A 16,796-nucleotide genomic window follows, 5' to 3' on the forward strand; every position below is an offset into this window, starting at 1 on the left:
AGGTCTTTCACCTCTTTGGCTAATTCATTGATTCTTTCACCTCTTTGGTGAATTCATTTGTTAGTTCTAATAGTTTTTGTGTGGAGTCTTTAGGGTTTTCTATATAGAGTATCATGTCATCTGCCTAACGTCAACTTCTTGGATTTTTTATTGTTACGGGTGAATAATGGATCATTAAGTATCTGAACTATTTTTTCCAGCTTCCTGTGAATCTATAATGATTTCTAATACATGTTAAAAGGGGGATATAATTGAAGAGAAAAAATGCAATCTAAAATAGACATGGGGGGACTTCCCTGGTGGCTCAGTGGTTAAGAATCCGCCTGCCAATGCAGGGGACATGGGTTCGAGCCCTGCTCCAGGAAGGTCCCACATGCCGTGGAGTAACTAAGCCCGTGCGCCGCAACTACTGAGCCTGCACTCTAGAGCCCGTGAGCCACAACTACTGAGCCCATGTGCCTACAGCCCGTGCTCCACAACAAGAGAAGCCACCGCAGTGAGAAGCCTGTGCACGGCAACGAAGAGTAGCCCCTGCTCACTGCAACTAGAGAAAGCCCGCGCACAGCAACAAAGACCCAATGTAGCCAAAAATAAATAAAATAAATAAATTTATATCAAAAAAAAGCAAAGGAGTAAAAAGTTAAGAAAGCAAAGATGTTAAAAAGAAGAGATAGTGCAAGTGATGTAGAAATGAGAGTCAGGGGATGACTAGTCAATCACATAAATTAAAAAAAAAAAGTCTTCAAATCATGCAAAACCTTACCTGCCACCCAAATCTCAAGGTGATCACTGGGTTGTGAGGCCAAGAAGGGGGTTCTTGTCTGGTAGTACACACAGCACAATGCCCCTGGGTGTTGAATGGTCCTGCCATTTTGCCCCAGAACCCACCCATTTCTCCCCACCACCCATCTTTATCCATCTTATTCTTCTATACTATCCTGTGATGTCATCTCTAGATTTCATGATCGGGGAGAGGACAAGAGACACTCGACTTCACTCCTGATCTTCTTTGTCACCCAAGTGTGTCACCCATGGTGTGTCCTGAGTGTGTCAACACTGTAGAAAGTATAGTACCCCTCCCCTCCCCTGGTGCCATGGCTTCTAGATCAGTGATGACAAAAACCACTTGGTTGGGGAGGAAGCACTTAGGGTTTGATGACACCTATTATTCCTGATGCTCTTGAAATCATAAGATATCTGGAGCCACTCCTGGGCACACACCCAGAGAAAACCAGAATTCCAAAAGACTCATCACCCCAGTGTTCATTGCAGCACTATTTACAATAGCCAGGACATGGAAGCAACCTAAGTGTCCATCGACAGATGAACGGATAAAGATGTGGTACATATATGCAGTGGAATATGACTCAGCCATAAGAAGGAATGAAATCATGCCATTTGCAGAGACATGGATGGACCTAGAGACTGTCATACAGAGTGAAGTAAGTCAGAAAGAGAAAAACAAATATATTAACACATATAGGTGGAATCTAGAAAAATGGTACAGATGAACCTATTTGCAAAGTAAAAATAGAGACACAGACATAGAGAACAAACGTATGGACACCAAGGGGAGAAGGGGGTGATGGGATGAACTGGGAGATTGGGATTCACATGTATACACTACTATGTATAAAATAGATAACTAATGAGAAACTACTGTATAGCACAGGGAACTCTACTCAATACTCTGTGGTGACCTAAATGGGAAGGAAATCCAAAAAGGAGGGGATATGTACACATACAGCTGATTCACTTTGCTGTACAGCAGAAACTAACAACATTATAAAGCAACTCTTCTCCAATTAAAAAAAAAAAAGGATATCTGGAGTCTAGAAATTAAGCCCCTTGAGGGCAGGGACTACATCCTCAGTGTTTAGAAAGTGCCTAGATTTTGGCAAATGTTCAGTAAATACGTGTTGACTGACTGAGTTGAAGCCGTATGTGAAGAGAGTCGTTTGCAAGATTGTTGAAGCTCCAGGAATCACAGTGATTCCCCCAATTCCTTGCCATGTGTTGCAGTCTCCTTCCAAGACCATAACTACCCACATCAACTGAAGAGTGGGGAAAAGAGGTGGGGAGACCCTCACCCTGTGAAAGGACATCTAGCTGCTGTAAACGTAGTCTTCTGCCCTGAGATATTTCTTTCTGCTCTCATAGAATGGTCTAAATGTATCTCTGACATTACAACTGGCCAGGAGTAATCTCCTTGGTGCCCCACAGTAAATCTCAAAAATCTAAAATTGAAATTACTATTTACAATAGCCAGGACATGGAAGCAACCTAAACTTCCATCAACAGAGGAATGGATAAAGAAGGTGTGGTACATACATACAATGGAATATTACTCAGCCATAAAAGGAACAAAACTGGGTTATTTGTAGAGACGTGGATGGACCTAGAGAGTGTCATACAGAGAAAGAGAAAAACAAATATCATATATTAACACATGTATATGGAATCTAGAAAAATGGTATAGATGACTTTACTTGCAAAACAGAAATAGAGACACAGACATAGAGAACAAATGTATGGATACCAAGGGGGAAAGGTGTAGGGTGGGAGGAATTGGGAGACTGGGATTGACACATATACACTATTGAAGCCAGAAGTAGGGTTGACACATACAAGCCCAGAAGTAGGGTTGCTGGATCCTATGGTGGTTCTAGTTTTAATTTTTTGAGGAACCTCCATACTGTTTCTGATAACAGTTGCCCCAGTTTACATGCCCACCAGCGGTGCATGAGAGTTCCCTTTTCTGCACCTCCACCAACACTATATCTCTTATCTTTGTTTTCTTTTACTTTTTTTTGTTGTTGTTGTTGCCACACTGCTTGGCTTGAGGGATCTTAGTTCCCCAACCAGGGATGGAACCCATGACCCATGCCCCTGCAGTGGAAGCTCGGAGCCCTAACCACTGGACCACCAGGGAATTCCCCTCTCTTGTCTTTTTGATGCCCCCCCCCCACCTCACCCCCCCCTCCCAATTCTAACAGGCGTTGAGAAGTTGCAACAGAGACCCTGTGGCCCACTGAGCCTCTCTGACTTTCTGGCTCTTTACATAAAAAGATGGCCAACACCTACGAAGATCACTGGATTCACTGTTCACTTATCTTCTTGAGCTTTTCCCAACCCCTACACCTTTCATTCACACTCCACACTTTTCTACCCCAAACTAAGACCTTTTAAATTTCCTAGTATGGCTCAGTGGAAAATCAGGGTCTTGGGAACTGCACAGACAAGAATTTGAATTCCGCTTCTCCACTGAGTAGCTGAGTGGGCTTGGCACGTCACGTCAGCTGTCCATCTCAGGCTCCTCAAATGCAGAACAAGGACAAGTACTACTTCTTCAGGATTTTTCTAAGAGATGGAAAATGACTTTAGGTTCATACAGTGACATGAGATTAAAAACCTTGAATCTGTGTGAGAAAGTCATTCTCTTCTCAGTTCTCTGTCTTGATCACATAGAAGAAGAGCACAGCTGGGTGCTAGTGTCCAATCCATGCCTTTAAAAAAATTTTTTTTTGATTGAAGTATAGTTGATTTACAATGTTGTGTTACTTTCAGGTATACAGCAAAGTGATTCAGTTATACATACATACATATATATATATGTATATATATATATATATATACACACACACATTTTTTCATATTCTTTTCCATTATAGTTTAAAAAAATTTTTTATTGGAGTATACTTGATTTACAATGTTGTGTTAGTTTCAGGTGTACAGCAAAGTGAATCAGTTATACATATACATGTATCCACTCTTTTTTAAGATTCTTTTCCCATATAGGGCATTACAGAGTATTGAGTAGAGTTCCTTGTGTTATACAACAGGTTCTTATTAGTTATCTATTCTTTTCCATTATAGGTTATTACAAGATACTGAATATAGTTCCCTGTGCTATACAGTATGACCTTGTTGTTTATTTTATATATAATAGTGTTATGTTGGGACTTCCCTGGCAGTCCAGTGGATAAGTCTCCATGCTCCCAATGCTGAGGGCTCAGGTTCGATCCCTGGCCAGGGAATTAGATCCCACATGCATGCCGCAACTAAGAGTTCACATGCCACAACTAAGGAGCCCAAGTGCCTCAACTAAGGAGCCAGCGAGCCATGTTAAGGAGCCCTGGAGCTGCAACTAAGAAGCCCGCCTGTGGGACTTCTCTGGTGGCGCAGTGGTTAAGAGTCTGTGCTCCCAATGCAGGGGACACAGGTTCGATCCCTGGTCTGGGAATATTCCACATGCCGCGGAGCAGATAAGCCTGTGCACCACAACTACTGAGCCTATGTGCCACAACTGCTGAAGTCCACGTGCCTAGAGCCCGTGCTCCGCAACAAGAGAAGGCACTGCCGTGAGAAGCCCACGCACTGCAACAAAGAGTAGCCCCCGCGTTGCAGTGCGTGGGCTTCTCATTGTGTTGGCTTCTTTTGTTGTGGAGCATGGGCTCTAGGGCACGCAGGCTTCAGTAGTTGTGGTGCACAGGCTTAGTTGCTCTGTGGCATGTGGGAATCTTCCTAGACCAGGGCTCGAACCCGTGTCCCCTGCATTGGCAGACGGATTCTCAACCACTGCACCACCAGGGAAGACCCTGAGCAGTGTTTTATTGCTTCCTTCTTTACCATAAATTGACAACCATAGATCTCCTGATAATGGAGAAAAGACAGGGGTGTAGACTTTGAATGATTTGGGGACCTCAAACTAAAACCCTAAAAGTGTCTCGGAAAATGATCCCAGATCCAGTTTTGCACCTTTATGTTCAGAAATGGACCAAGCTATTGTTGCCTTCGAGGGTGGAGGGACGTGGACCAGAATTGTGCTTATGCCTGATGTGCTATAATTATAATAGTAGTTATTAAAGTAATAGGTAAATTTTATTGAGTGATTTTTCTTGTGAACTCATCCTTTTTTCTTTTTCCTCCAGTGGAAGAGCTTTTTTTTTTTTAAACTCATCTTTTTAATCCCAAAATATTTTTAGTACACAGATGTCTTTATTAGATGAGAATCTTTTTAAAAAATATATAACCACCACAGCAGTATTGCACTAGGAAAACCAACAGTACTTCCTTGATACTCTCTGATATTCAGATAGTATTCAAATTTCCCCAGTGATCTCAGAAATCTCCAGTTTTTTTAAAAAAAAATCAGGATCCAAATCTTTAAACTACAAGTCTACAAACTGCATTTGATAGATATGCTAATTTAAATAAAAAGAGATTCTCAATCTTTCGTTAAAATGAGAAACCAAGCAAATCACAGGTTTTTATTGTTTTTTCCATCCTTCTTTTGGAAGAAGAGCAAAAATAGTCCTGAGGCTCTGTTGTCTTGATAGGTCTTACTTGTCTTACCATTTAGGAACATAGAAAAATCAACAAGGCAACAAATTATCAAGGAGGAAAACCAATTATAATTACAGGTGTTTCTTGGAAAGTTATTTTCAAAAGATGTGGCAGTGATTCTTTTAAATCTTGAGATTCTTATGAGACCTTTTTGTTCAAATACCACTTCTGTGTGTGAACTTATTTCAACAGAGAAGAGAACAATTTTGGTAAGAGTTATGAATACTCATGTAATTCTCCACATTCCACCAGAAAACAAGATTGATGTTCTTGGGAATGCTTTCAACTCGTCACTTTATCTAACCAGATTCCTTAAATCAGTTTTATGACTCAGAAAGATCTTCATCCTTTGTTTAGGGGTTTTTATGAAGGTTCCATTACATAGACATGATTGATTAAACTATTGGCCATTGGTGATTAACTCAATCTCCAGCCCCTCTCCCCTCTCTGGAAGTTGGGGGTGGTGATGAAAGTTCCACGCTTCTAATCAAGATTTGGTCCTTCTGATGACCAGCCCCTAGAGACCCGCCGAGAGTGGCCTCATTAGAACACAAGGCACTCCCACCACCCTCACTCAGGAAATTATGAGGGTTGTAGGAGCTCTGTGCCAGCAGCCAGGAGCAAAGGCCAAATACCTTTTTAGTCTAGTATAAGAGTCAAATCTAGACTACAGCTAAGCATTTTTATATGCTGCAGCTCCAATCTGAGGGGCACTGGGCAGAAAGACATCTCATCAGAACCCAGGAAGCAATGAGAAACTGTCTCATGAAAGCCTCCAGGGAAGATAAAAAGGTGAGTAGGAGGGAGTTCCCTGGTGGCCTAGTGATTAGGATTCTGGGCTTTTACTGCTGTGGCCTGTGTTCAATCCCTGGTTGGGGAGCTGAGCCACGCGGTGCAGCCAAAAAAAAAAAAAAAAGTGAGTGGGAGATGGGAGATAGCAGCTGCTCACAAGCCTCTCATTTTCTCATGTTCCAGGAGGATCATAAGCTTTTTTTTTTTTTTTTAAGCTTTCTGCCAAGACTCAGATTGGCTACAGTTCAAGCCTCTGACTAAATGAATATGTGAAAAGTTTCCAGGATGCCATAGAAGAACCACCCCCTTACCATGGCATGAACTTTCCATACTTCTTTAGATATAAGCAATGGATACAAGATCTCCAGACGCAAGCTGTTATGAGGCTGTCTGTGTCTCCCCCGAATTCTTATGTTGAAGCCCTAGCTCTAGATGTGCTGGTATTATGGGGCCTTTAGGAGGTAATTAGGATGAGGTCATGAGGGTGGAGCCCCCATGATGGGATTAGTGCCCTTGTAATGAGAGAGGTGAGATCTCTCTCTCTCTCTCTCTCTCTTTCTCTCTCTTCCTCTCCCCCTCTCTGCAGCTCTCTGCAAGCCAGGGGAGGGCTGTCACCAAAACCATTCTTTGCACTCTGGTCTCAGACTTCACAGCCTCCAGATTGTGAGTAATAAGTTTCTGTTGTTCAAGCCACCCAGTCTAGGGTATTTTGTTATAAAAGTCCTAATTGACTGAAACAGGTGCACAAAAAGACGGTAACATTGGGAATTCCCTAGCGGTCCAGTGCTTAGGACTCGGGGATTTCACTGCCATGGTCCGGGTTCAATCCCTAGCCACGCAGCAAGGCAAAAAAAAAAAAAAGACGGTAACGTTGATTGGCTCTTAGAGGTGCCTGGAGCCAGGCGGGGCAGGTAGCCAATAGTGGAGGCAGCCGGCAGGGGGCGCTGTTCCTTCTCTCGCTCAGGTACCCAGACTGATGGAGAGGCCAGAATCTCTTCTCAAGCATTGCTGGTCACTGTGTCAGGTGGAACAGAGAGCTGGGAACGGAGTGACACTCGCCACTGCCATCCACGACTCATCGTCCAGGACAGACAACAAAGCCTGCGAATGCCGTCGTATTGGCCCCCTAATGAGGTCAGGGATTTTGGCGCTGAGCAAGGAAAAAGATATGACCACAAGGTGGCAGTAGCACACAAGGAATTTTCTTTGGAGGCTGTTTGGACAGGTTTGCATGTGAGAAGGGTCCTCGCTGCTTGAAACCTGCCAAAGGCAAAGGGCTGGGGGCTGCTACCCAGAAGGGAAGGTGGGCTAGGGAACAAGAGGGCTATTGAAGAGGAGGCTTCTGGGTCTAGGCGCTGTTGTTCCCCTGCACAGGCAGGGAGCCTCGGGTCAGAGAGCTCCAGCCCACAGCAGCAGTTTGGGGTCTTGTGGTGGTACAGGGTTTACCTATGGCCAGATGCTGGCTGCAATTTCTTGGGGTATGCAAAGCACGCAGGCTCTAACTAGTTAAAAATCTGCTTATTGGGTCTATATTTTAAACAATTGCATGTGTAAAACTTTGAGTTTGGCGCCAATGGGCTTTTGAGCTAACGGATCTCAGCCTGCTGTGAAGAGGTACACGCATATACAGAGGCCTTCTTTGGCTCATTTATATACTAGTGCCCCAAATGGGGATCATTTGGAGATCCTTGGTGTTGGGTCAAAAGGCAGGCCACCCCAAAATGTGCTTCAATGGCATATTGATTGTTTTGAATTAAAGTTACTACCCAAGCCCAAACTTTGCATTAAATTCCTTACTAATTAAGCATCCACATCTAAGTTTTTTATCCTGTCAAATCCTCACAAATTTATTGTGTAAAAATATATAAAAGCTGCCTGCTTTTGTTCACTCTCTGAGCATCATTTTATTTTAATTTTTTTAATGTATTTATTTGGCTACACCGGGTCTTAGTCGCAGCATGCGGGATCTTCGTTGCGGCATGCATATGGGATCTAGTTCCCTGACCAGGGATCGAACCCGGGCTCCCTGCATTGGGATCGAGGGGTCTTAACCACCGGACCACCAGGGAAGTCCTTGGGTTTTTTTGTTTTTGTTTTTAAGTATAGTTGATTTACAATGTTGTGTTAGTTTCAGGTATACAGCAAAGTGATTCAGTTATACGTATACATATATCCATTCTTTTTCCGATTCTTTTCCCATATATGTTATTACAGAATATTGAGTAGAGTTCCCTGTGCTATACAGTAGGTCCTGGTTGGTTACCTGTCTTACTGTTAGTCTGTCTTGTGTCAATGTTATTATTAGTCCAGCCACAAGAACTCAAGGGGTAGAGGGGGAAATTTCCCCCTCCCCAACACTGGCAAACAACAGAAGTGACTACCATGTTGTCTTTCTAAGAAAGGGCCATGCTGATTTTTTTTTTTATTGAAGTATAGTTGATTTATCATGTGTTAATTTCTGCTGTACAGCAAAGTGACTCAGTTATACATATACATTCTTTGTCATATTCTTTTCCATTATGCTTTATCATAGGGTATTGAATATAGTTCCCTGTGCTACACAGTAGAACCCTGTTGTTTATCTATCCTATATATAATAGTTTGCATCTGCTAATCCCAAACTCCCAGTCCATCCCTCCCCCACCCCCTTCCCCTTGGCAACCACAAGTCTGTTTTCTATGTCTGAATCTGTTTCTGTTTTGTAAATAAGTTCATTTGTATCATATTTTAGATTCCATATAAGTGATATCATAAGGTATTTGTCTTTCTCCATCTGACTTACTTCACTCTGTATGACAGTCTCTAGGTCCATCCATGTCTCTGCAAATGGCATGATTTCATTCCTTCTTATGGCTGAGTCATATTCCATTGCATATATGTACCACATCTTCTTTACCCATTCATCTGTCGATGGACATTTAGGTTGCTTCCATGTCTTGGCTATTGTAAGTAGTGCTGCTGTGAACATAAGGGAGGGGCATGCTGATTTTAACGGGACTTAATTGGGAAGTGTTCACAATGTTTTATTCCCATATTTTCCTTGGAGAGGATTTTCCTTGGAAAATAAACATTTAATGCATGATAAGGAAGATGCAGGCTTAGAAAGAGAAGTTCATCTAAGAACTTTTCTAGAAAATCCTTCCTAGATTCTAATCTTCATGACAGCCAGGGCCATGTTTGTCAGATCTCCCTTTGAATAACAAACTTATTATTATAACTTACAAAGTTGAGTATAGGTCAGCTTGACACTCCAGCTTTACCTCTACTGCATTTTCTCTCACCTTACGCTATCTGTTTCAGCCACATTGACCATCTTTCAGGTGCAGCCCTATTATGTGCCTGTAGTGAGTTCAGGGATTTCAGTGCTGATCAAGGAAAAAGATGCGACCATAAGGTGGCAGTAGGACAGGACTTTGAGTCCCTCACCACACCTTGCTTCCTCCACAGGACCTTTGCACATGCTGTTCCCTCTGCTTAGAACACCCTTCCAGACCCCTAGTTAACATCTGCTCGTCTTTCAGATCTCACATCACTTCTTCAGAGATCTCAATGATGAGATCAAATCTTCCTTGTGAAACTCCCTCTTCTTTTTGCTATAGTTGTAATGGTGAAGATGGCTAACGGTTTCCCAGCAGCCAAATTTCCCTTCTTCCTTTAAGTAACAGAAACCCCCTCCCATTTTTAGAAGGGCACTCTCTAGAGCCTGTATGCCCCCACCTCCCCAGACACTTTTGCAGCTAGACCTGGCCTGTAAGTTCTGGTCAGAGACATGTTCAAAATCTGGGTGCTGCTCTTAAAAATAATTGTATGAGCCCTTTCTCTCTCTCTCTCTCTCTCTCTCTCTCTTTCTCTGTCTCTCTCCTTCCCTCCCTCCCTTTTCCTTTCTTGCTGGCTCTGAACTACATATGAAAGCTACATGTTGATAAAAGCAAAAATGTTGATAAACAGCTCTAGACTGTTCGATTATGTACTGTTAAGTGAAAGAGAAATAAAATTATAGATAGCATTTTCTTGGGGGTTTGTCACAGCAGCTTAAAGTGCCCCCTAATCAAGACGGTGAGTATAAATTTCTCTGTGAGCTTCAAGAGACTAGAGTTCATGTCTGCTGTTACTCCCCATGTAATTCCAGCACCTAGCACAGTACCTTGCCCGTGGTGGCCATTAGATAAATGTGCAATAAGCAGATGAATGAGACCTTGGGGGAAGCCAGCGCGGGGACAAAAGTAGACAAAAGTATCTAATAGCGTTCATTTTTCTATTGCTGTGGTAACAAACTATCACAAACTAAGTGGCCTAAGGCAACATAAATGTTTTATTTTTCCGTTCAGGAGGTCAGAAGTCCAAAACAGGTAGGCAGGCTGTGTTGCTTCTGGAGTCTCTAGCAGAGAATCCAATTCCCTGTCTTTTCCAGCTTCTAGAGGGGCCTGCATCCCTTGGCTTGTGGTCCTGCATCACGCTGACCTCTGTTTCCATCTTCACATTGCCTTCTCAAACTCTGACCCCCTTGCCTCCCTCTTAAAATTACTATGTTGCATCCACCCAGATTATCCAGGATAATCTCCCCATATCATGATTCCTAATTAAATCACACCTGTTAAGTCCCTTTTGCCATGTATACCATAGTCACAGGTTCCGGGAACTGGGATACCAGATGTTTGAGGGACCATTATTCTGCCCACCATAAAAGGGTACACATATGGAGCCTGCTTATGTAGCCCTCAGCATGGAGAGTCATCCAGTCAGAATGTGCATGTTTCCTGAGCCCGCCTATGTGCCAGGCCCTGGAGATGTGGAGATAAAATGACCTGGTCCCTCTTGGCAGGAGCGTGTGGTCTAGTCTGGGAGAGAGAGTTAATACATAGCATGATAAATAATCACGGTATGACAAGGCACTGTGGGAGCACAGATGGGTCAGGCAAGAGTCTGCAGAGGAAACAGCATCTAATCTGAGACCTGAAGGCTGAGTAGAGTGAAGCAGACAAGAGAAAACAGAAAAGAGAGGCTGTACCAGATGCATCACATCTCCATACAGACATCTTGGAAACTGAGAATTTATGGGTGACGAACAAAGGAAACGCTGTGTCAAAAACTGTAAATCACTTTGCAAGTGCTCAAGGTGGTAACATTCCCCTTTCTCTTCCTCATTTAAAAGTGATTGTGAGGGGAAAAGTTGGAAACAACCTAAATATGCATCAAGAGGACCAAGTAAACTAGAATCCAGCCGTACAATGGCAAATGCTAGACAGCAGCTTTAAAAAAGAGAGAAAAAGGTGGAGCTAGCTCTAATGACATGGAAATGTCTCCAAGAGAGATTGCAAAGTGAAAAATGTAAGATGCAGAACCATGTGAGTCACGAAATATCAATTTTGCTTTGGGAGAAAAAGAAGTACAAAAATACGTGTGTTTGAAAGCATGGAAATTTTTTATAAGGATTCAGAGATTATTTAAGGAAGATGAGGAAGGGGAAGAAGGAGGTTGTTATATGTCCCTTGATGATAATTTTTAAAACCATGAATATATGTTAGCTTTAACATTTAAAAAATAATTAAATTGATAGCTAAGGTATTAATGGTTCTCCAGGTGATTCTTATTTGAAGTTGGAGTGTAATGGAGGGAAATTGAGAGGAAGAAGACGTCTCACCCATCAGAAACCCTGGAAAGAAACCCAGCGCTGTCTCAGGGTGGAGGACCCTACTTTTCAAAGGGGAATAATAGGCATTGCCAGAGATCCTATTTCTTGATCCCTGCACTTTGCCAAGCTCTGAGCCAAGGGTTTTATGCATGTGATTTTATTAAATCCTCACAACAGCCCATTTTACAGAGAAATAACCTGAGTCTCAGCATTCAGTGGTTTGTTCAAGGTCATAAATGAATACGATGGTGAAACTGGGGTTCCAGCTTAGGTCTCTTTAACTCCAAAGTTCATGATCTTCACTACTTACCTATACTGGTCACTAAAATGAATGAGGAAGGAAGGAGGGAAAGAAATAAAGGAAGGGGGAGGGAAGTAAGGAAATCTGGGAGGAGGGGAGGCACCAAAGTAAAATCTGAGTAGTTGGAAATGGGGTGTCAGCAACACACAGGAGAATGGGTGCGGAGTGTTACTCACCAGTTGGAGTGATGTCTGCGTGACACACCAGCCCTATAGAAGGTCGAAGGGGTTTGGTCTTGTCAAAGCCTTCGGTTGCTCCCGGCCCCACCTCATTGGGCACCCAGGAATCTAAGTCCCCAGGCCCTCTATCCTCTGGGAAACAGAAATCTTGCCCATACTTTCTCCTCAGTAGCCATAAATTCAGACTTCCAGTCCCCACTTATTTAAGAGCCCAAAAGTCTGGACCCAAGCCCATCTTGCCTCTACACCCAAGAGTTCAGGCCCTTGGATTCCACCGTTTCCAGGAGATAATAATCTGAGCCCACAGCTTCTCCTCTCTGGGCTGCAGGAGTCTGGGCCCCCAGTTTCCTTCTTTCCCAGGTGTCTTGGCTTCTCCATCTCCCTCCCACATCAAGATCTAGGACCATAGGTTCTCTGTCTCCAGGAATTCAGATCCCTAGCCCTCTCCTGCTTCAAGATCTAGAGAATCCTGCCCCCAACTTCCTCCTCTTCCAGGAACCCAGGAATTCAGGACCCCTGGGTCCTCTTGCCTTAGGACCCAGGGGTCTGAACCCCAGTCCTGTTATTCTGGCCTAGAATTCCAAACCCTCAGCTCGTGCCTCCTGATCACCCTGCACCTGCCCTCAGGGAGACCCCAGCCCAGCCAGGGGCCCAGGGAGAAGGGGGTGGGGTGTCTCACAGAGAGTCAGCAGCTGCAGATTCATCACCAGGGCCGTGGTGGGCAGTTCTCGGCTGGAGCAGGAACAGGAGCCAGGGCTTGGCTGTGCCCTCCCCCCTACCAGGAAATGAGGCAACATCAGGAAGCCAGAGCCCTATTGAAGGAAGGAAGGAGTGAGGTGGGGGTCCCTGGGTGACTGTGTCACAGCCCCATGGTGCTGTGGAAAAAGTTGGGAGAGGGCGCAGTCATAACTGTTGTGTTCATTAAACTTCGAAAAACAAAAAAATTAGCACCTATTATGTGCCAGACCCTGTGCTACACGGTTGGGGGAAAGGGGCACAGAAGGGAGTCAGACCCCATTACTGTGCTCAAGTAGCTCCCCGCCTGATGGAAAGGCAGATTCCGACCAGGTTAGTTAAAACAAAACAAAACAGAACAAAATGATGTACGCTATAATGGAGGTCACATAGGGCACTGTGAGAGTATACAGAAGGTCCCTAACCCTTCTGGGATGAGACTTAGGGCTTGCAGGACGAACTGATTTTAAGCTGATACCTCAAATTGGTGATTCGTCCTCTCCCAGCCTCCGTTTGTCCATCTGTAAAATGGGCTCTCATAAGTAAACTATAAAATGAGGACTGATGCATTCCGCCTTAGCTGGGCCGCAGTAGGAGGACTGAAAGTTACTCCTATGGAACGACTTTCTAGGCGGAGAGAAAAAAAGAGCGGCGGCAAGTGCGCCAAGACAGGTTTGCGCTTAAATCTGCAGCATCACCTCTTTTCCCCGCAGCCATCGTCTAGGACCGCTGTTCTGCGCCAGTGCGCACGCGCGGATTTAGCCCGTGGAGGCTAGCGGGCCAGGACCACAACTCCCAGAGTGCTCCGCACCCCCGCCGCCGCCTGGGATTGCTGTTCTGCGCCAATGAGCACGCGCGGACTCCGACTGCGGAGGCCGTGCCCAGGGACCACAACTCCCAGAGTGCTTCGCGCCCTCGCCGCCGCAGCCGCCGCAGCCGCCGCCGCCGTTGCCGAGACCAAGATGGCCGGGAGTAAGTGTGGGTTCCGTCAGCGCGCGGGCATGGTACCGGGAATCCCGGGTGGTGCCAGGGGTAGGGCAAGATGGAGCCCCCGTGGAGGCGGTGGGGTCCGGGCCGGAGGGGGGCGCAGAGGTCACGAGGGAGCTCCTTCAGGGCGGGGGTGGCGCGAGAGGGGTAGAGGTCACCGGGGGCATCACTTGCAGGGGTGACCCTCGTCGCCCACCCTTCCAGGAATCGCCGCCTTTCTCAGGAATGTCTGGGCCAAGGAGCCGGTGCTAGTGGCATCCCTCACCATCGGGGGTCTCGGTGCGTGAGTGCCCCAGGCGCGAAAGTGCATCACCCCCAATCGGCGTCCCGGCTTTATCTCCTCCACCCCCTGGAGGTCCCACTGCCCCTCACCAGTGCTCCATCGACCCCCCCACCATCGTTCCATCCTGTATCCCCGAGGCCCGACCGCCGCCCTCAACGTTCCGTGTCCCCACTTGTATGCCAACACCCCCCACCCCTAGTATTATGACTCCACCACCCCATCGCTCCCCACCCCGTACACACCCACCCAAGAGGTCCAGAATTCCTTCAAAGAAGAGGTTGTCAACCCTAGCTGTGCATTATAATAGCTAAAAAAAAATAATAATAAATGAAAAGTAATGTCCTTATCCTCCCCTTTCACCCTCATCACCCACCCCCCCAGATTCTGAATTGAATTGGGTGGGGTGGAGGTGGGGCTAGGGAATCTTGTGTCTTGTGAAAATCCCCCAGTGATTCTAACGTGCTTCTGCGATTGAGAACCTCAGCTGTAGAACTGGGCTACTCAGATTTCAAGGTAATGCTGTGGGTCTTGGTGAAATACAGGTTCTGTTTCCGTAGGTCTGGGGTGGGTCTGGGGATGCTGCATTTCTAACACGTTCCCAGGTCTTGTCAATACTGCTGGTTGGCAGGCCACACACTGAGTGAGGTTCTAGAACACAGTTGTCCCACACGGCAGCCACGGGTCACATGGGCCACTGAGCACTTGAAATGGGGCCAGTATGAATTGAGATGGTACATGTTACCCTGATGTAAAGCATACACCGGATTTCAAAAACTTTGTATAACAAAGAGTATATAAAATATCAATGTCTTTTATGCCGAGGATATGTTGAAATGCCTTGGGTATACCAGGTTAAATTTATCTTTTAATTTCTATGTTTTAACTTTTTTTTATAAATTTATTTATTTACTTTTGGCTGCCTTGGGTCTTCGTTGCTGCACGCAGCTCTTCTCTAGTTGCGGCAAGCGGGGTCTACTCTTCATTGTGGTGCGCCGGCTTCTCATTGCAGTGGCTTCTCGTTGCAGAGCACGGGCTCTAGGCGCGCGGGCTTCAGTAGTTACGGCACGAGGGCTCAGTAGTTGTGGCTTGCAGGCTCAGTAGTTGTGGCGCACGGGCTTAGTTGCTCCGCAGCATGTAGGGTCTTCCCGGACCAGGGCTCGAACCCATGTCCCCTGCATTGGCAGGCGGATTCATAACCACTGCGCCACCAGGGAATCCCTGTATGTTTTAACTTTTATGTGGCTATTAGAAAATGAAAAATTACATACATGTCTCTTATATTTATGTCGGACAGCACTGACCCAGAATATTCCTTTACATGCCCTGCCCCACCCACCATGACGCCCTGCTCCTACCCCAGGTGGACTGTAATTTCACAATGACTGTTTTTTGTACAAAACCTTCTCCTCAGTTTGTAACAGTTCATGATTTCTCTGGAACGTTCCCAGGACACCCCCGACCCACACCCCTTAATATGCTCCATGACTCAAATGCGCTCATTCTGTGACCAACCCTTTCTTCCTTCCTGTGTCTTCTAGATCCCACAAGTCTGTGGATGCTTGGCTTCCACCCTCACTTCCAAAAAAAAAAAAAGTCTTATAAACTCTTCTGCTGATGTACGGGGCTCCCAGGGTGCCAAGGGGCCTCCTGGAGGTGCTGGACCCCCCCTCCTCCCCTCCCCGCATGCACTTGACCCCCATCTTGAAAAGGCTCAGCTACGGTCCCCGCCACCACCTCCTTCCCCTGGGCCTCACCCCTGTGTCTCTCCGCAGCTATAATTCTGCCTGCCCTCAGCCCCTACATCAAGTACTCCATCATGATCAATGAGGCCACACCCTACAACTACCCAGGTGAGTGGGAGCCAGGGCAGCAGCCTTGGACCTTGCTGAGCTGGGAGTGGAATGATGATGGGCAGGTCTTTCCTCTGCAGGGATCCAAGATTCTGCAGTGCAGTCTGGACTCTCTTTTTTTCCTTCAACAGATATAATCCACATGCTGTAAAATTCGCTTTGTCTGTTTTTGCACTTTGAGTTTCTGTCACGGTTCCAGATTTCTGTCCTTGTCCGGGTTCGCAATCTCTGTTGCTTTCTGGAGTTTTGTCTTCCTGGGTCTTCACCTCTCCAGGTCTCTGTTCTGCTTCCTTGTGTCTGTTGGGTCTTTCTCTGGGTCTCCTTTCTGTATCCATCGTTCTGGTTTCCCATGTCTCTAGGTCTCTATTTCCCCACTTCCCTGCATCTCTGATTTTCTGATCCTTACTCTCTCTTCTCTCTCCCCGGGGTCCCGTTTCCCTCTTTGAAAGTAAGCTGACAGGCCAGCCCTTCTCTGTGTGCCCCCAGCGATCTGCTCGTCTCAGTGGCCCACCCTCCTGTCCCACAGTGCCCCTCCGAGACGATGGGAACATGCCTGATGTGCCCAGCCACCCGCAGGACCCCCAGGGCCCAAGCTTGGAGTGGCTGAAGAAACTGTGAGCTCCTCCATTGACAGGGAGAGGCCCCCTCCCTGACGGCCCCCAATAAAGATGTGAAAACCACACCCAGCGTC

The 16,796-nt window shown here is 45.8% G+C and overlaps 2 protein-coding genes across 2 annotated transcripts in view; one reads left to right on the top strand and one right to left on the bottom strand.

Annotated features, from left to right (window-relative positions):
• LOC114908066 (NACHT, LRR and PYD domains-containing protein 7-like) overlaps positions 1-16,796 on the bottom strand; it is a 582,624-nt gene that overhangs the window by 211,188 nt on the left and 354,640 nt on the right.
• On the top strand, positions 13,816-16,785 carry NDUFA3 (NADH:ubiquinone oxidoreductase subunit A3). Its single transcript, XM_029245530.1, has 4 exons — positions 13,816-13,957; positions 14,177-14,251; positions 16,028-16,105; positions 16,632-16,785. The coding sequence occupies exons 1-4, from the start codon at positions 13,831-13,833 to the stop codon at positions 16,721-16,723; spliced, it is 372 nt and encodes a 123-aa protein (XP_029101363.1). The 5' UTR covers positions 13,816-13,830; the 3' UTR covers positions 16,724-16,785.

The sequence above is a fragment of the Monodon monoceros genome, unplaced genomic scaffold (genome assembly GCF_005190385.1).
Source record: "Monodon monoceros isolate NGI ecotype Baffin Bay Population unplaced genomic scaffold, NGI_Narwhal_1 Super_Scaffold_10, whole genome shotgun sequence".
Taxonomy (NCBI): domain Eukaryota; kingdom Metazoa; phylum Chordata; class Mammalia; order Artiodactyla; family Monodontidae; genus Monodon; species Monodon monoceros.